This window comes from Acomys minous (genome assembly GCF_964271855.1).
Source record: "Acomys minous genome assembly, chromosome: 14".
NCBI lineage: Eukaryota > Metazoa > Chordata > Mammalia > Rodentia > Muridae > Acomys > Acomys minous.
Genome location: NC_140496.1, coordinates 55,743,558 through 55,764,844, shown reverse-complemented (window position 1 = coordinate 55,764,844; position 21,287 = coordinate 55,743,558). Strand labels below are relative to the sequence as shown.

Here is a 21,287-nt window from a genome sequence, read left to right as displayed (position 1 = left end):
ACCTCGCTCTAAACTTAACAGAGCTCGCCCACGCGGAACCGCCTCTGCATGCTACATTGTCCCACGTGCACAGCATGTGGGTTGGGAGAGGACTGTGTGGGAGGGCGGAGGAGGGAGGCTGTGAGTCACTGCTGGATTAGGGGAAACAACGTACAGCTGCGAAGCACTGCCTGAAATGGGAAAATGGAAATCTGCTTGAGGGGTGGGCAGCCTCTTCAGTGACACTGTGGCTATATACTCAGTTGACACTGCTCGTTAGACAAGACACCTGGACATCTAAGGACACAGCAGCTTAGAAGTGATTTTCTGCAAAGCAGATCATTTTTCTCTAAGGTTCTTGAACAAGAGCCTCCTAGACTCATTTCTGATAGTTCCCCTCCCCCCGTCATACAATTCTGTCACCAAGCTCTGTGATTAAAGATGCTGAAAGTGATAGCCGAGATAGTCACTACAATCCAACGATTCCAAAGGAACCTGCCCTTGGATGCTGCACTTCATGTCCACACCTAGGATGCTGCACTTCATGTCCACACCTGGTTTGAGCAGGAAACACCCCAAGCAGAAGCGAGGCTAGGCAGGGTGACAAGCTCCCCAGTGCAGTCAGTGTGGTCGAAACCTCTATCAGGCTAACTCCAAACCTGATCCCCTCTCCTGGCTCCAGCCCTTTTTTGGGGGGTGGGGAGGGGAGAGGGGTCAGTCCTGGGGATTGAACCCAGGGCCTTGCACATGCTAAGCAAACGCTCCACCCCTCCTCAGCTACATCTGCAGCCCCTGATGCCCCCTGGTCCCTGATCCCAGTTCTCAAAGCCCCATGAGAAGGCTCAGCTGCCTGAAGACCATCCCAGGGAAAGCGGCAAGGCAGAAGGTCGTGAGAGATTAGGATGGGAACATTTTCAGCCCTGGGTATGTGCTCTGCTCTCTGCCCACAAGGCTTTTCCCATTCCCCACAGCAAGAAAGCCTTGCCTGGGGTTTGTTGGGGGGAGATGGGGGTGCTTACTTCAGAAGGAAGGCACAGGCAGGTTCAGAAGACAGCAGAGGGATGCAGCACAGTCCTGCTGGGGTTAAAGGGGCTGGAGATGGTTTAAGGCTTTGACTTTGAATGTGAGCTCTGGACCTGACCTAACAAAGCCAAGGAAGAGAGGGAGAGCACCAAGTTATGAGCTACCTAGCAAATAAAAGCACGCAGTGCAAAGGGAGATTTGTGTTGCTGCCCTGCCCCACCAAGCTACTAAACCATCAGTGCAGACCAGTCTTGGCAGCCCCGGCATCTGGGTCAACACAAACCACGCTGTCGACTCCCCGAACAGACTGCACAGAGTTCACTGAGGCGAGTCTTTGGAGGACAGTAATCACCTCGTAGTAATTTTCATTTGGAGATGCTGCAGGCTGCTACCACTTAACCTTGGGATCAAAGCACTGGGCTGCCCGCGGGCCCTCTCCACCTCCCTCTGCCAAAAGGGAGAGAGTAGGGCTTGTTGCTAGCCTCTTCTCTAACTAACACAGCACAGGGGCGCAGATTAGTTTGGACTGAGATGTCACACTCACTCGTCTTTAGCTGGTGGGCACTTTAAACACTAACACCAGCTGACGCTCCTGAGGATGCTCCGAATTGCCAATTGGGCCTGGCGCGTACACTCACACAAGTCCAGCCCTCTCCCCAGACAGCTCTAAGCAACAGCAGCTCTGGCAGCTCTTCAGATGCTGTTGCCTCCTATGCCAGGGCTCTGCCATCTTATGCTCTCTGCCCCTTTCTACTCACGGGGTTTATTACTCACCATCCCCCCAGGCCTTGCTTGTGACTTAACCGTACTCGCAAAGGCCCATCTCCCACAGTGACCCTGCCCCCACGGCCTTCACATCATCTGTCCTGGCCCCTGGCAAAGCTTAACTTTACCCCATTGACCCTCATCTCTCCTCCAGTTAGACTACAGGCCTCATGAGGACCAGGACCGGATCCACCATTCTTCAGAATGCATGCCCGAGACCCTTGGGGTTGGTGAAAACACAGACTTTAGACAGCGACACATCTGATGGTGCTCGTTTCCTAGCTGAGGAGAGTAGGACCAGAGAGGTATGCTAACCTACCCAATATGCAAAGCTACAGAAGAACTAGGAACACAAATTGAAAATGCGTGCTAAAAAGCTTGGGACTGTGAGACTGCCACCTAACTCAACTTCCAAAGTGGGAAAGGAATCTGAGCTGACTGCTGAGGGACAGGAAGAACTGAGAAACTTGGAAGAGGCAGAGAGCTCCGTGGCGCTGCAGATGAGGACACCACCACCAACTGCCATCAGCAAATAAGCCCCTACACTGGTTTTGCAGGCGTCATCTCAAGGCTCTAGCCGAATGAGCCGTGGCCCGCTGCACAGAGACACCGGTCAGCGGCGGTGGCAGGGTGGCGTTCAAGGAGCTCACTATTCTTCTCAAGGCACCACACAGAAACCGTCACTCTTAGTTACGAGAGATGGGATGAGGGAAAAGGAGGCCACTCAAGGAAAGAGAAGTGCCTGCTAAGCCCTGTGCTCCGAAGATGCTCTCCCACTCATCTGTGAACCGCGAAGTCTGCGGGAAATACTAGACCACATCAGTGGGCCCATTTAGAGTCAATTCATATTTCGACAACAATCCCCGCATAAGAACCATAAAATTTAGTTCGTCCCTGACCATGTTCCTGTCCTTTCTATGGTAAATTCAAGACAGTGTTACCTGTGGCACACATCCTTCTGGCCAGAGGCCACTCGGCACTAAGTTCTGAAGCTTCAGGGCACAGAGAGCATTTGCCAAGCTCCATCCCAGAAACTCTCTCTATACACCGATGCTAGTTTATTTCTCAGGTTAGAGAGCAGAGGAAAAGCCAGATGCTGTACAAGCTGGGAGGACTAACGGTGGCTGAACTAGTCCGTGTGAGCCCTCACCTGCACGGCCCACCTAAAGGGACAATGAGTGTGAGCAGCCCTGTGCAAGTGCGAGCACCTGTTCCCCTGGGAGGGTGGGCGTGGCTAAGGTAAGACCCGGAAGGGATGTGCACAGAGGTAAGTGCGAAGCTCCTGAAGAATTCCTGTGCTAACTAGACTCCTCAAAAACCTTGTTTCCTGCACCATGGCCAATGTCACTTTCTAGGGAGTTCCCAGAATGATCTTAACATATAACCTGGATTGTGCCATCTGCTTCTTTGAACCTTTTGATGACTGCTCTGGCAGGATAAAATTCTACCACTTGTCATGTTTTCTGCTCTCACCTCAAAACACCACCTGCTCCACCGCTTCTTTGTCTGTGTCTCACCGTGGTTGCATCCCTTCGCTCTAACAGCAGGATATGTGGGTGCCTGGGCCTGGGGACATGATGACCCTGCCCTCCCCACACAACTCTAACTCACAGTCTGTATCTAGTGGCACCTTAGAGACCTTTTCTGCCTAAACAACATGAGTTTTCCCCACAAACAAACCTCACACCCTCTACTAAGCCTGCAAGGCATTCACTACAGGTCAGGTTTTACACATAATCAAATTATTATTTCTCACTACTGTTTACTTCTACTTCACGACTATAAACTTCAAAGGGAATCGATGGCAGACGTCAACCTCATTGTTGAATCTCCACAGCTTAGCATAATGCCCAGGAAGGCTCATTGTTTATTAAATGAGCGACTGTATCTTTCCGTCTCCTCTTATGAAACCATCACAATCTCAATAGAATAAAAACCTTCCTTCCCACGTCACCAGAGCATGCCTCAGTCCTCCTCATTCCCCAGAGTCTCCTTTCAGGCTCATGTACACCCACCAGCTTGGCGGCTCCTCACCCCAGGCCTCTGTCATGGCTGCCACACTACATCTCACTGTCACATCAAGTTCCCCTTGCCTCTGTCCTTATCCTTCTCTATACCCAAGAGCAATCCATGTTGTGGCAACAATTTCCTTCTTAACTGCAACCTATCCTGTCCCTAAAGACATCTTCTCAGACAGTGCCCTCCAGCAGAGCTCCTGCAATCTCCCAGTGCTGCCATCTGCATAAGCGTCCATGGACACAGTCTCTCAATTCCGACTCTACTCCTGGCCTCCAACGGTAAAAAAAAGTATGCATTAAATATTCCTAGGTGTGAGACACCTCAGAACTTATTTCCATTCATTGTCAAACATCACCTTCACAAGTGAAGAGCTCAACTTTGCGAAAGTTTCAGACCTAATCCAGAGTGGAAAATAGGAAAAATTGTCATCAGGAACCACCAGAATATCTAATGTCCCCATTCATTCATTGCCTTAACTGCAAGCAAGCACGCACGCACGCACACACGTACACATGCACACATGCACACTTGCACGCATGCACTCACTCGCAGTGCCAGGCCTGGAATTTGTACTGGGATTATCTGTGAATAAAGCAGCCCTGCTTTCTAGCTGTAGACTTTCAGGCTAATACTGGTTATGCCCACACAAACAATGATAACACTGGGTGTCAGATATTTTAATGCGTACCTGTAGCCTCAGGAGAACAGAGGGCTACAGAACAACCCTGGGAACTGAAAGCTAAGGGACACCTGGGCAGAGCAGGTCCTGTAAGAGTACATGTGTGGGTGGAAGGAAGGAGTGAGGAGCAGTTCAGGCAGAAGGACATGCACAAGAGCGAATGAAGAGGGAGCGTGGCTCATTTGAGGCAGTGAAAAGGAACGGGTGCATCTGAGTTAAAGGCATACTCAGGTAGTGGGGCGATGCAGTGTGTGCAGGTCCATGCAGCATTCTGCAACTCCATCCCAAAACAAGGAGGCTGCACCAAAGTGGTTAAGCAAAGAAACAGCACATTGATTTGTGTTTGGAAAGCCTGCTCTGCTAGGGGAAGAATAGTCTGAACTCCACCTCACCCCTCCAGGCCACCAGCAAGTTAAAGCACAGAGGAGCTGCAGGCCACCGTGGCCACTATAGCAACAAAGATGTCTGCGGTGCATCTGGGGCAAACTCCGGATGCAGTGGCACCAAAGCACGGCTAGGCTCAGCCTCTGCGGGGAGTGCTGGGCCAGAGCTGGCACTCAGGAAGCCTACCCCTGGCACAGAGTCTTCTCCAGAGAGGAAGGTAGTGCCAAGCTTCAATTCCCCTGCTGGAAGGCCCACGCTTTGGCTTCCCTCCCCACTTCTTTAGGCTCCTCGCTGCTAAGCCAAGTGACACAGAAAAGCCCTCACCTCACAGGGAGGTTCAGGGTGAGGGGATCCAAACAGCACATAATTTTTCTATTTACAGGCAAGCAGGAACTCTGTGCAGAGTGAGTAATATGGAAAAACCCAACATGGGGGCTATTAAAAGGTTCTGCAATATGAAATATGGACGTGTGCCACATATGATTAGATAAAGAGCACGCTGTAAAAATAGTCACGGCCAGGAAATAGTACATTGAGAAAGAATTGGTTCTCTGCTCTCAAGACACTGACAAATTTAGGTTCGAAAAAGAAAAAGAAAAAGAAATCCAATACAGAATACCAGATTCGATGGAAGGGGCTGAGAAGCCGCAGAGACAGAAAGGATGGAGATAATTGCGTGCTGCAGGAAAGCAGGAAAGCACTGCAAATAAAACTCGGGATCATAGGCTGCGAAGGACAGCACAGAAGACAAGGAACTATAAATCAGGGTTACAGGGGAAAGTTTAAGATGTTCTCATAAAATGCAAAGCAAAGGGAGAGCAGATTGAAGTAGGGAGAGGGCGGAGCTGAGCTCTGTGGGAGGGGAGGAGCTAGACGGAGGGGAGGAGCTGAGCTCTGTGGGAGAGGAGGAGCTAGACGGAGGGGAGGAGCTAGACTTAAGAGCTTACAAAGACAACAGCCAGGACAGCAAGGCTGAGCATCAAGGAAGAAGAAGCACGTGTAGGATGCTGCACTCCTCCACAGGCCTCTCCACCAGAAGCAAAGGAGCGATGCCTAAGATCTCAGCATAAATTGGTGACCCAGGAATTCTACACTAGCAAAATGTCGTTGTCAGGGAAGTCAACTAAACCAAAAGCTTCCAGCTCCCAGTGGCTCTGGGGGTACAACTGCCTGTCCTGAAAAAGTCACATCACTCACAGTTACTTAGCTGACTGGAACTGTAGCCAAAATGAAGGAGCCACAGCTGAGATGGCTGCAGTATAACTGCCTGGTTGCACTAAAGATGTACCCACAGCCCAAGATGTTATTTAAGAAGATGCAGTAAGACCTCAAAAGTCCTGCAGGGCAGTGCTGGTGCACACCTTTAACCCCAGAACTCGGAGGCAGAGGCAGAGGCAGGTGGAGCTCTGTGAGTTCAAGGCTGGCCTAGTCTACAGAGAGAGAGTTCCAGGACACCCAACAATCCTTCAAAGTGGATTTTAAAATCCAGATTACAAATGTAGAGGCCATAGAGGACAGGAAGGCGGATCTGAGCCAGCAGCTACTGTCTCACCTCTGCAGTAGCGGCTCTATCAGAAAGACAAAACAGCAGCGGCTGACCAGAATGTGGAGAGCTTGAGTGGGGGTCCCTGGGCCCCGCTGATGGGTATGGCTGGTAGCATGGAGCTGCCCACAGTCTGAAAACAGAACTATCAGGGGTTAGAGAGATGGCTGAGTGGCTAAGAGCAACAGCTGCTCTTCCAGAGGAAGAGCTGGTTCAATTCCCAGCAACCACATGGTGCCTTACAACCATCTATAACTCCAGTGCCAGGGTGTCCAAGGCCTTCTTTTGGCCTCCATGGGCACTGCATACACTTGGTACATATGTATACATGCAAACAAAGCACACATGCACATTAAAAAAAAAACAAAAACAAAACCCAACCCCCCCCCCCCAAAACAGAACTGCCACGTGATCCAGCAATTCCACATGAGGAAATGAAGCCAGTGCATCATGGGGACATCTGCATGTCCATGTACTGTTCATAACAGTCAAGAGATGGCAACAAGAGACGTTTCTATTGCCTGATAATGCGCATGTGGCATGTACACATCATGGAGGGAATATATATGATATATCACATATATATGATCAGGGTTGGAAAGATGGCAGTTGCTAAGCTCACATAGTACTTCCCCAGAGGACATGAGTTCAATTCCCAGCAGGCACATCAGGTGCGTCACAACCACCTGTAGCCCCAGCAACAGGAGTACTGTCCACCCTGGCCTCTGTAGACACCTGCACTCATGTGCATATACTTACATGAAAGACATATCATACAATATTTTTTAAAAGAATGTGATCTTGACATTTTGAGTCTCCTTGTTGTCATTCATTCAGTAGCTATCACTTATTAAAAACGGTCCCAGGAACGCCACATACAGTAACACCAGCGATCTACTAGGCAAACTGACCCTACCAGCCAGCAATGCCACATGCAGTAACACCAGCGATCTACCAGGCGAGCTGGCTCTACCAGCCAGGAACGCCACATACAGTGACACCAGCGATCTACTAGGCGAGCTGGCCCTATCAGTCAGGAACGCCACATACAGTGACACCAGCGATCTACCAGGCGAGCTGGCTCTACCAGCAAGGAACGCCACATACAGTGACACCAGCGATCTACTAGGCGAGCTGGGCCTATCAGTCAGGAATGCCACATGTAGTAACACCAGCGATCTACCAGGTGAGCTGGCCCTATCAGCCAGGAACGCCACATACAGTGACACTAGTGACCTACCAGGCGAGCTGGCCCTACCAGACAGGCAGAGTGCACAGCACCACAGAGGCTGCTACACATGTTGCAGCAGCAGCAGGTTGAGTTGAGCAAGTGACCCCTTTTTGTGGGACAGCCTGTGACTCAGTGGTGCCATGGGCAACACTCCCTTTCAACCTCTTTTCCTTCCCCCTTCTTAGCTTCCTTCTCTGCACCAACTTCCTCCTCCATTTTCTTAATGTGCATACTTATCACAATTCAGGCCTAAATCATGTTTTTCTCATTGGACATAGCTTTCCTCAAAAACAATAAATAAATAAATAAATAAATAAATAAATAAATAAATAACAGGCTTGCGATGGAGACTCTAGGCCCTGCCTCTTCTCCTCCATTCTGGCTTCCTGCTAATGTTTTCTGAAAATTTGCTTCAAAGCCAACATCATCTCTGCTCTACTTCTCCTCTCGCTGCCCTCGCCCCACACTGGCCTAGTACAGTCAAAGCACACACTCGCTTTTTTCAATCCTCACTGCATATGCTGATTCCCATCCACCTCTTTCCGAACCTCTCTATTCATGTTTTCTACCTCTTCTTATGGTTTTGTGTAGTTTCTTCCTTCTTCTTGACAAATTTTACAAGATAGGAATTACCTTTACTTTGTGCCCCTTATAGATTCTCACTGAGTACCTGGACATGAGAGCTGTTTAGTGGGTCTCTACCATGGAGCTTTTCCACTGCCATTACATAGGAGCTTAAAACCTAGGTTACACTGCTGGCCTAGAGCAAGACCCAAACTACATATGCATCAGAAGGCATGGGGGCAGTAGAGCCTTACAGGGCTAGCCCATGCCTTCCTAGCTGTTTACACCCACATGGCCTCTGGTCAGCTTTAAAAGAGCCTCTAGGATGAGGGTGCTTCAGGTGATGACCCCGACGATCTGTCCAACTGACAGGAAACCAAAACTGTGTGGGAAGGCAGTGTTCCAGAAGTCAGGCTAATGGCCAGTCAGTTCTAACAATTGCTGGACAACAGAGAATTTGAGGGGTGGGATGTGTTTTCCTGTCTGCTCATAGAGACTATCTTAGCCCAAGATATGATTAGTTCTCACTTTATTACTGTATAGTCTTACACACACACACACACACACACACACACACACACACACACACACACACACTGGAGGGGGGCTTTCAAGACAACTTGTCACCAATCGGAGGCTTGAGCAGAGCAAAGCCACCTCATGCAGCATGTAAACACGAGGACAGACTCCATTCCCAAAGCCAGGAGCCTATGGCCCACCTCTGGCAAAGCACTCCTATGTTCAGGCAAGAGGAGGAGGAGGAGGAGGAAGAGGAGGAGGAAGAGGAATCATGGCTCAGGGGAGCTAAGAGAAGACACAGTCCATTTCATCTGACTCAAATCTACCTAGCTTTCATTGTTTGCTTCTGCTTTATGTCCCAGAGCAGCATTCCAAGCCCAAGCCGAAATTACATTTCTGGATTAATAACGAGAGCAGGAAAATCAATCACATGTGCCCCGGGAATGAACCCAAAACCAAAACCAGCCACACAGAGGAATCTGTGAGCTGAGCTTGGAGTCAACTGTAATTCTGAAGGAAATGAGCCTTTAAGAAGAAAACTCAAATAGCAATCTATGTAGACAAAACATTAATCTACGCTGCCCTAATAAATTTGGGGGCCTTTTAAGGCCCTCCCCTTCCCTGGACATTTGCCAGAGCAGAGCTGCTCTGATAAGATGGCAGGAGGCCAAAGGCTGCATAATAAAGGTGACTGGGTTCAGCCAGCACCAAACCCTCAGCTGTACTTTCCTGCTGAAGGACATCTGCATATTCACTTTCTCCACTAGGATTCCCAGGAGCAAGTCGACCCACCTCCTGCACACCTGAGCATAGTTGCCTAGTCCTGGAGGCTCGTAGACTGAAAACACTCACTAGTGACTGCAGGTGAAAAGGCCTGGACTGAGCTACAACAGTCCCACCCATACCCTGGGGAGGAACAACCACAGAACAGGCCACAGCAAGGCCAATATGCTCACTATGGACCACCCAGAGGGGCGTACCACAGCAGTGCAGCTCTTGCACACCCCTCTGCAGCTACAGCAGCACCTCCCACACAAAGACAACAGAGGCACAGGTGTGATTCTAAAACTCCCAAAGCCACTTAAAAAAAGACAAACAAAAGGTGAAATTAACCCTTAGCATTGTTTTCTTAAACTCAATATATCTATCATTTCTAAACATTCCCAAGTGGGAATAGTTTATCTTTTTCATACTAGCATCCTCAAAACCAGGTATTCTGCGGCAACTACCACATACCTGAATTCAGACTAGTTCCATTTCACTTGCTCTCTGGTGCGTGACTCGTGGCTACCACAATAATCGGCTCCGGAGATTCATCATGACCATTGTTTAAGAAATACAAAGGCCACAAAATCTGCTACTGTACACTGATTCTCAAGACCCACCAACGAGCAAATAACATATGTGCATTGTAAGGCCACCAAGCCCAAGAAGAAGACTTCCTAACTGCAAACCAACCATGAAGAAAGCTGGAGATGTTTCTACCCTTGAAATCTACAGCTGCAGAAATCTACAGCTGCAAAACGCGGTGTAAGTGCGTGTGCACTCACAGAGCAAAACTACTGCTTAGGCTCTCCTCACTGAGTATGGAGTGAACTTCCAATTCTGCAGGATGTTTTCAGTGCGGGCGGATAGAAGCCTCATTTCCTCTCCCACTAGTCCCTTTCAGCCCCTCCTTGCCCATCAACCGCCAGGCAGGCAGCCCATGTTTCAGCGCTCCAGCTGGGAGCCACAGGAGACACCACGAACACAGGTGTAACAGGCTCTTAGGGACAGGCCAAGAAGAGGCACACTGAATGTGAGCCGTTCACACGGCATGAACTTCTAACCTGAGTCACCAGTGAAGTCCCTAAGAAGGGAAAACAAAAACAGCCAATCACACAATCCTAGAGTAATGAAATTAGAAAATGAACTTTTGACCATTAAAGGGAATTTAATGGTCTTTATACTTAAAAGATTGGGGGTGGGAGGCACATCGCAGAGCCAACTTGGTAAGGAAATAAAGACCACAGATTTGGAAGTCAATAGCCTACAGTAAAACACTAACCTAATCACTATTTATTTGCTAAGAACAAATGATTTAATTCCTTTAAATATGCATCATCATCTAGAAAGAAGACTGTTCAATAGGTTATACTCCTAATAGAAAATATACAAATACACAAAACTGTGAGTTAGCACACTAAGACACTAACGTATCTAACTCCTGAGCTGAAGCCCCACTCTTTCCTGTCATTTATGTATGTATAGACCCAGTGCTTTAACAGCAATAAAAACAGGGCTCCTGGGACACAAACTACCTCTGCATTCTCAGCATTGGCAGAAACCAGGCAGTACAGTCCAGCCACCAAAGTCCGTCAGGGCACTAACTGCTGTCATCATGGCTCAACCACCTGTCACCCCGTCTCTCCACCACAGGAAGTAGCCAAGAGGATCAGTACAGCGGTGGAGCACGCCACAGTGAGATCAGCCAGAGGGGAGCAGGAACTCAGCCTAGACACAGGGAACGGAGGGCTTCCTGGGAGTGAGCAGCTGAGTCAGGTAGGGGGCAGAGGCGGCCAGTTAGCAGAGGGCAGGATGTGAGCACGCTTGCGCAGACGGGACGGTGAGCAGAATCACTAGGATGAGAAGAGGCGGTGGACGCACATGGAGAAGACACGGGGCATGGCACTTCACACAGCCAAGGCAGAGCTTGGATTTCAACCTATGGATAGGCATAACCTTGTCTTTGGAAATCAAAGAAACAGCAAGAGGGAAGGATGAAGCAGACCAGAGGCTGAGGGCCACTGCATGACAGTGATCAGAAGAAATAAAAACTGCCTGAGGAAACTTCTCCATTCACCTCTAGGCCCTTTCTACAGGTACAAAGTAACCCGGAGAACAACACTCTGAAAAGAAGACTGCCATTGCAAGAAAGCACTGACTGGGTACGCTGGTGTAAAACATAATTTCTTGGAGAACACATCCTGACATCACACTCTCAGAATCAAGAATGGAGCAGGTAGCCCAGTATGGTATCAGGGGAAGGGTCGGTTCTGGAGTTACAGCACCGTACCATGAGCTAACGCCGCAAGGATGCACAGGGTCTAGAGCTGAGGCCTGGCAAGTTCTCAGTCCACCTCTGGACCACTAAGTCTTCAGAAAGGCAGAGTCAAGCTTAGCAGTAACTATTCTCAAGTAATTGACTTCCTGGCAATTTTTAGGCTGGAAAAAATATGGCTTCTGGAAAATCCACCACACAAATAGTGAGAGCTAGAGCAAGGAGACAGTCTGACAGGACATGCCAGGAATGAAGTCCCAGGCCAGGACGTCATGAGGAAACCCTGCGGAAGTCCAACTCTAGACCTGTGGGAAAGAAAACGCTGAAAAGACTGGGATTAGAAGCAGAATTGCAGGCCCTTCCAGAAAACAATCACACTGCTAAGTTTTAAATCCTCTTGAGATTTTTCTATCCATGCTCTATAGCAATGAGGTACTCTAAATAATTATACACTTCAGAAAAAGGAAAGCAATTCAGAGACCCAGAGAGTCTGGTTGCTTCTTGCAGGAGACAGTCTTTAGGTCCTCTGGGCACGTTAACTCACTCCCTTTCCCTTCCCTTCCACTTTAAGCTAATCAATTTCTCTCAAAAAAGGCTCAGTTCAGACACCTGAGACAGTACAGAGAGGACGGCTCCTGTTACACAAGCCTCATGGCTACAGTTCAGTCCCAAGGACCTACATAGAGGAAAGAGAGTAAAAAGAAACAACCTGGAGGTACCTCCAGATGCAGCCATGGTACACACACACACACACACACACACACACACACACACACACAGACATATACATACACATATATACACACAATATATATACATGCATATACACAGATATACACATATACATACACACATATGTATACATGCATAGATATACACAGATACACATATACACATACAGATACCTATATACACATGCATACATATACACAGATACATACACATACATACATACACACATACACAAGTGCACATACACAAATATATAAAAATGTGATGGCGGAGTCGAGTGGAAGGGCCTCACTGTGTAGCTCTGGCTGCCCTGGAATATGCTGTGTAGACTAGGCTGGCCCCAAACTTACAGAGATCTGCCTACCTCTGCCTCCCAAGTGCTGGGGTTAAAAGTATGCACCGTCATGCCTGACATAATTAATATTTTAAAGGCTTAGTTCTTCATTTCTTAGCCAGTTCCTGTCTCTACATCAGTCACAGATAAACAGGTCAACATGAACAAAGCCAAATGTCCGCATAGAATCACTCATCTTTCAAAATGAGTTAAAAACCTAAGGCAACACAAGAAACTTCAAAAAGGCTGCAGATTTAAGCAAAACTGTTCTACTATGTCAGTGGTAGGAAAAAAATTGCTTTAAATTTCTGTGCAAAAAGGGGTACAAGAAAGGCGGAAGATACACCTAGAGCTGATGTCACTGAGAGTCCCTGCCTATTACCCTGGCAATGACATGGGTCAGATACCTGTCCAGGACAACTGTAAGCCCTGGGCTCTTAAGGGGTGCAGGTTTGTTGTGCGTCAAAGTGGAGGGTTTTGCCTCTCAAATACCTACTGAGCATGTTCCGTGTCTGGACCACATGCTGCCGATGCTAAGCTCTGCTCTCCAGCCCGGCATAGCACTTGTCCCGGCTCTGAGCTCAGAGCTGTTGCCCAGTGAGTGGGCCCAGGACAACCAGGGATGAGCACACCCAAAGGCCTGGCAGTGGGCGCCAGGCTCCACGCACACTCTGGTCGCTAAGCGCCCTGTGGTAACATGTGCACGTACCCTTTACTGAGAGTTTTCTCTGCCACATGCCGTACGCTATCTACCACGGTGGATTCGCCCCTGCGCCTACCTGTCCACTGAGGGGGGCAGCGACAGTTGTAAGTATTGACTCCGTCCACACACACCCCTCCATTCTGACACTTGTGGTTAGGGCAGTCATCAATATTCCGCTCGCAGGTGCTCCCTTCAAAACCTGGCAAGAGAAGAAGAAAAGAAAATGAGAATTCACAAGCCACTGTGTGCTGCTTTCGCTCTCAGGACACCATCAAAGGACAGGACTGCTCCGTGACTTAGTACATCCCCGCAGCTGCGCCACAAAGCCATGCTGCACGAGAAATGCCCAGTCCTGGATTCCTTGGCCCTGAGCACAGCTAGATGCTCAAAATGACTCATTAAGCCTCCTCGTGCCTTCATGGCTACCTCACAGTTACTGCTGTGACATAAAATCAGAAGAGACAAATGTGTACTTGGGACAACCATTAACTGGTTCCAAGCACCAAGGTATTGGATTTTCCCTAGCGCCTGTCTCGCCTCCTAAAAAGGACAGATCAATCAAAGAACAGTTAATTAATTAAATTTTAGTCCTTGGGTCTGCACACATAGCTTGATGGTAGAGTGCTTGTCTAGAATACACAGTACTAGTTTCAAACCCCAGCGCCGCGCGCGCGCGCGCGCGCGCGCACACACACACACACACACACACACACACGGATAGCGAGAGGGGGGAGGAAGGGAAGGAGAAAACTAGGAAGGAGAAGGGAGGAGGAAGGAGAGAGGGAGAAAGAGAAAGTGGGCACGTGTGTGTGAGAATAGAAGAGGGAGGTGGATCAGTCAAGGGAAACAGAAGAAGGAACCCATTATTGCACTGCAGATTTTAAGAAGGAATGAAAATATTATGAAGACTTCTATTTTACCTAACTCACAAATAAAATAAATAAATAAATAGGAGAAGAAAACAGAATTGTCACAAGAATTTAAGTCTCCATCTTTTCTTTCCCCTTGGAGGATTCCAGAACTGGGTGGGTGGGAGGTCACAGGAGAGACAGTGAACTTGAAGTATGAAGGGCTGAGCCGAGTCACACCCGAGGCTGTTCAACACACAGCATTACACACTGTGAGTCAGCTTCAGGCGGCCGGTGAGGAGGCTGCATCCACCTGCCCAGCCTGCCCTTCTGGACTGGCAAGAGCCATATCATGAATAAAGTCCTTGTCGACAGGACATGCTTTGAGAGAGGTGGCCCTGCAACTAAAATGACCAGCCTTTTCCCATTTTTCAGCCTTTTCCTGTTCTTCTCCATATGAAGGCTCCAATGCCCGCACTGCTTCTGTCTCCCCAATGTCCCCATGTTCTGAAAACCAACTCTAGAGCGCTACACCTCACCCTAAGGCCTGTGGGGTGCCCCTCCTTCTGTCTGGGACGTAGCCTCTGAACTAATGCAGAGGAGCCTGGCCAGCTCTAAGAAGAGTCGAGTGAGCAGCCATTGGAAGCACAGTGTGGCAGGACACTGGGATTCCCTCCACTCAGATTTCCTTATTCAGAACACTCACTGTGTGCTACCTCAGATGCCGGGGATCAGCAGAGTGATAGGCAGAACCCCTGTTTATGGGACACAGATGTCGATCACACCTTGCTCAGTTCTTCCCTACAACAGCTACTATGGACTCCACATTCTATTGGCCGTGCTGGATCATGGCTGTTATCTGACTGACAGTCATTTAAGTGAGTTTAAATTGAGTATCAAAAACACTACCCAGAAATCACCTTATAGAAGACCAAAATACTTTAAAGCAAGTGTGGGAACGACTGTGGAAACATACACTTAGATTTTTGAAAATGAAAGTCTGACAAATGGACCACTGCACAGAAGATGCTGCATTCCTGAGTACGATGAAGGGGCCTCCCGACTACAGCGCTACTACACAGCAGCTGACGGATGGAGCTTAGGGCCGTGTTCCTGACTTAGGGCTCTTCCCAAAGCCGTTCTTTAGGAAGGTTCAAGTCAGGGTTTTGGGGGTGGGTGAGGGCTGGCCTACCACTACCAGAACTTGTGTGGCCTGGTGATGCTTTAAAACTTGTAAAAGTCATGGTCCTGGTTGAATTTTTTTTTTTTTTTTTTGTCAATCTGACACAAGCTACAACTATCTAGGAATATTATTCCTAATTGGGAAAAATGCTTCCAAAAGACTGACACGTAAACAAGTCTGTGAGGCATTGTCTTGGCTAATGATTTGATTGGGTGGGTGGGTGGGGGGCTCAGTCCGCTGTTGGGAGTGTCAAATGTATAAAGGTAGACCTGGGGTATCTAAGAAAGCAGGCTGAGCGAGCCAGTGACAGCCCTCCTACACAGTCTCTGGCCCAGTGCCTGTCTTCAGGCTCCTGCCTGACTTCCTTTGATGACAGACTGCGATGTGGAAGTATAAGCCAAATAAACCCTTTCCTCCCCAACTTGCATTTGGTGCTGGTGTTTCGTCCCAGCAACAGGAACCCTAAGAAAATCATCCCCTCCCTGACTTCGTCTCTCATGATGAAGACTAAACAAGGCAGCGGGGCTAGTGGCAACGCCTTGTAGCGCAGCAGCAAAGAACAGACACTGGGGCCCTGCCAGGGTTACAACTCACTGCATTGGCCAGTCGTGCAAATTAAGAAACAGAAACACTCCAACAAAAGCAGAGGAAGCAGGAAAGACCATGTTTCCACAGCTGATTATTTTCAGGATGGTGCTTCCTCGGCAATGGGTGAGCAGGAGAGACGGAAACGGGGAAGAGTTTGAATTCGGTTTGTTAGAAGCCAAGGCTCAGAGGTTAGACTCCTTGGGTGCAGCTCTCTGGCTAGCCACAGTCACTGAGGAGGACCCAGCACAGCACCTCCTCCTTCTGCCCTGTGGAGAGGAGACACAGGACCTAGCTCCAAATGTACATGAGTTCCAGGTAAAGAACACTTGATTTAGCCAATCGGATGTCCACAAGTGCAAAGGTGAACTTGGTTGGACTCACGTGCACCTAAAAATGAATTTAAAAACATCTAAGAGGCCTAAATCAGCCATCTCACACCTGTGGGTCATGACCCCTTTGGGGGTCAAAAAGATGCTTTCACAGGGGTCATATATCAAATATCATGTATACGAGATATTTATGTTATGACTCATAACAGTAGCAAAATTACAGTTATGAAGTAACAATGAAAATAATTTTATGGTTGGGGGGGGTCACCACAACATAAGGAACTGTATTAAAGGGTTTCAGCATTAGGAAGGTTGAGAACCGTTGCTCTAGATGAAGATGCTAAAATTATTGTTTAAAAAAAGTACTGGCGGAATAGGAGTGGATCTTTCTAACTTGAGCTAAGCAAAGCTTGTTTAACTATGGCCAAAAGCACAGGCAGCAAAAGGAAAGCAGACTCCTTCAGAACATCTGAGCAACAAGAGAAAGGGCAGCAGAGGGTCCTGCGAGCATAAATACAGTCAGACTTGTAGCTAGGGTATTTATATAGCATAATAAAAAGCACAAGTAACCCGATCACAAAACAATAAAGGCTCTCAGTGAGCAGTGAGCACAAGGGCCGTTGCAGCCATCAGGGAGGCGCAAAGCAGAACAAGCAGATGCCTGACTTCGCATCCATTGGGCCGTGGCAATCAGAATGCCAGATGTGCCAAGTGCCGAGCCAGATGTGGTAGCTGGAATGCTAGCTCGCTCCTGTGGGAGTGTAGAGCAGTGTGGCTGCTTTGCAATGCAGTGTGGGTCTGGCCATTTCTGAAAGGCTAGCGTTACCACGTGACTCAGCAACTCCACTCAGAGGTAGAGACGAAAAGAAGGTGAAAACACAGACCAGCACAAAACATGCTCAAGAGCACTCACAACAGAACATGGGAGTCAAAACGCCAATCGTCTGAGAAATAAAATACAGCAAGCCTGTGCCAGGGAATAGTAGTTAGCAAGAAAGGGAAAGGCATGCCAACGCATTCTACAGTGTTGGAGAAGACCAAAGTCACATTGAGTGAATGAGACCAGCTACAGCTGCCCACACAGCAGCACACGTTTCCATCTATACAAAATGCCCATGATAGGCAAAGAGAGTCACAAAGTCCATCAACAGTCACCAAGTGCAGAAGGGAGTTAGGAAGAATAGGCAGCATGCAATAGCGGGTATGCTGTTTTCCTGGAGCATGGAAAAATCACGACATTGGTTGCGGAGATGTGACACATATCTGTAAGTCAACTAAGCAAGAGCCACTAGACTACGCATTTATAAGGAGAAATTGTATGGTGTATAAAATCCTATCTCAATACACCTGTTAGTCTAGGGAAGGCTCTTAAACATATGAGCTCACACTATTTTGCATCAAGGGGATTAGAGCATCCGCTAGGGCTCATCTCCTTTAAGCCTCTTATATTACAAACGCGGAAGCTGAGGGCCACTCAGGGTTGGCTGCGCCCACTAGCTCAGGACTGCACAGCAAGTGAGCAGCACCTGGGAGGGAACCAGGACGCTACCCAGTGTTAGTCGGCATGCTTTGTGACCCTAGCCCTTCCCTTCAACAACCTGAAAAGTCAATCTTGGGTCAAACGTGCCCAGATCTGAGCAAAGGCAAGCCACATTCACTCCTCATGAGTAATGCTTTTTAAAAAACACAGATGCAGAGACAAATAATCACATTACACTAACTAAAGATCTAGAACTCTTTCTGAAAAGGGCTAGCAGATTCTTGGGAGAAACTGTCTATCCAAAAGTGGGGGAAGGGACAATTAATTACAGCCATCGCTTCTTAAAAACGGTTCAGGTATGGAGGAGGAGGAGGAGTAACATACTGCTCAGAGGTAGCAGGAGGTAGCTGGGTGTCAGAGTTACAGAGGGCTCACACAGTCGCACTAAAAAGAGTCCACTCCTGAAGGCCAACTCGCGTCCTTAAAAGGCCAAAAGGAGAAAATTAAACTTAGAAGGCCCATTTTCAGAGCGTGCCTTTATGAAAGAAACTGTGAGCCACTCTGCTGAGCAGCACTCACAGAGAGGGACGGGCAGAAAGCCTTTGAAGTCCTCCCACGCAGGGAGCAGCTCTAGCAGCAGAGCTGGTGTCTTCCAGTCTTCGGGCCCTTTATGTGAGGGTGGAGAGCAGCGAGGAGGAGAGGAGGAGAAGCAGAGACATGGCGCCCGGGCTGGACTCGGAGTCCCAGGGATGTCCCGGGAAGCAGGGAGTGAGGAGCTGCACAGAAGCACAAGGAGCCCCATCTGTTTCCTGGAACGCAGTTTCCCAGAAGCGAAGCTGAGGCCATGATGAGAGCATGCAAGAGACCAGCACGTGTTCCTGAGTGTCAGCCTACACCCTTACAAGGGAGAGGTTTCATTGACAGCAGTGGACAAACCAGATGGCATTCTGAGAAGTCATAGTCTAGAGAGATGGAGAAGAAAAGGAAAAAGGGCCAGTCCTCCGAGGACTGTCTATTCCAACTGTGAACATCTCTTTGTTGGACAAGCTGGACCACTTTTGTGGTATGAATTCCTTCCTCATGGATTCTGCAATACTGCAGCCAACACGATAACTACAGTGCTCTCTGCAGGGAAAAAGTGCACCTTACCCATATAAACATAATTGCTAACTTATGTGCCACCCTCCAACAGGCAGAGCTGAAAACACTCCAAAATCTTTTTTATCCAGTATTAGAGTGTCCACAGACAAAAGCAGCCAAACCTGAGCTGCAGGATTCCAGACAGGAAATGACATCAGTAACACCCACCATCCTGATGTGATACTACACTCAGAGTCAGTCAGTCAGGAAGTATTTGCGCCCTGTTTTCAGGTGTTTGGGACAGTGACCAGTGAACAGAAATGAGGACCCTGACCTTCACAGTGCAGGGGAGTGACAGCAAGCTTGGAAAGGACAGACAATAAACAATAGGCACAATGAAGTAAATGACACAGTACAAATTATACAGTAAGAGTCTAAGTGTCAACAGAAAAAGAAAACAAAAACGTAGGCCAGGACCAGTAATTGAGGGGCTGGAGGAGATGGCTACAATTTTAGAGTGGTCAGGGTATGGGTAGAAGTGCAAAGCCCCACAGGAAATAGCCATGCAGGGGGTGCAGGAGACCTTGACGAACTGCTTTGTGTCCAGCTGACTTGGTTTCCCCATTGCAAAATAACAATTCTGTTACTCTGAGATGGGGACCACTATCTTAGGCAGCATCCCAATCTCTTGTACAGAGTGGGGCTGAGGAAAGGAGAGTGAGAGGGGAACTACACTGAGGAAGAAGTTTGAAAAACAAAGCCTCTGAGGACTACGCCCCTGTGAAACCTGAGAGATCGCTTCCCAGACCTCACCCCGGTGGGCAGAGAGCAGGAAGTCCTCCACACTGCAGGAAGTGCTCCACACTCTGGAACGCCTCCTTACTCACAGAGCTCTGAGTAACCTTCAATACACATGCCCAAGCTAGCCAGCTGCCTCAGATCATGTGATCTGGAAAGGCAAGCACTAGTCTCCTGAGCCACGCTCTCCTCTCTGTGCGCCAAACGCTTGGGCTAAAGCGCAACAAACACTCAGTGGTTATGATGGGAGTGTCGTCTTTTCCTCATAAAGTAAACTACTTTTAATTTTAATCCAAACTGCTCAGAAGTTTCAATGAGACGTCAAACAATCCAGAGCGGCCCCGGAAGCAGATGAGCAGTGTGATGGCCACCTGGTCCACAGAGCTCCGGAAAGAGCCTACCTGGGCTCCAGGGCTCTGCAAAATCAGCTGAGCAACCCTCAGTAGTAAACGACTTACCGTGCCAGACTTCAGTTACTTCACTCAGGAAAACTTGAAAAAAAAATACCTGTCTGCAAAGTATTAGAGATGTGTGCACACACATGCACACATGCACACACATGCACATGCACACACATGCACAGTATGGAACACAGCCAGCCCTCTCTACTCCAGCACTCCAGCCTTGGCAGCCCCACTGGCTGCGGAATCCCTGGTTATTTCCTTTCTCAAGGAGGAGCCGCTCTTCTCATTTGACGGGCCTTTCCTGGACACGCTCAGAATTCCCTGAGGTTCTTTATCGTGCCCAGCGGATAACAGTGCAGAACAATGAGGGTGAATAACGACTCTCTCCCAGCTAAAGACTTCCTTTATTGACTTCTCTAGCTTCCTGTCAATATCTTGCTGCCAAATCAGCCTCCTGTTCTAGGCAACTATTAAAAGAGATTTTCTTAAAACCGAAAATGGCATACGACACACAGCCATAAATCACACTAACTGCAATTATGTGTCACTTGGACCATTACAACATTAGCTATTAGAATCTTTGCAATATTAAAATATTTACAAAGGCAGTTGTTTATATTTGTTTCTGTTTCTAGCTCCTAATATGCAAACAAGTGTAAGTGCAAAGATATCGCAGTCATTCCTTCTTCAAGATAATGAGGCTGATAGCCATTCTTAATAAGCATTAATTTAGTATCTAGAATGATAGTGTTATCTGTTCTTTATTGAAAGAGAAACTAAAGCTGTACGAGTACATGTACTTCCTCATATCTTGGTTAAGTGGTTGGCTTGACTTAGGGTTCCAACAGTGTCTGAGGCTGCCTGCTGTTATCACGGCACAGAACAGTATCTGGAGCACAGCAGTTGGTCGATAAAGTTTTATCAAATAAAATCAACAAGCTGGGTCTAAAGCAGTGCTTCTCAACCTGTGGGTCCTGACCCCTTTGGGGACCACATATCAGATCTCCTATATATCAGCTATTTACATTACAATCCATAACAGTAGCAAAATTAGTTATGATG

At 48.2% G+C, this 21,287-nt stretch overlaps 1 protein-coding gene across 2 annotated transcripts in view; it reads right to left on the bottom strand.

Annotated features, from left to right (window-relative positions):
• The window catches only part of NOTCH2 (notch receptor 2), a 140,733-nt gene that overhangs the window by 55,434 nt on the left and 64,012 nt on the right, over window positions 1-21,287 (bottom strand). For both annotated transcript variants that reach the window (XM_084756815.1, XM_084756816.1), the window contains exon 5: window positions 13,592-13,714. In XM_084756815.1, coding sequence (XP_084612941.1) covers window positions 13,592-13,714 — 123 coding nt within the window. The remainder of the gene's footprint in view (window positions 1-13,591; window positions 13,715-21,287) is intronic.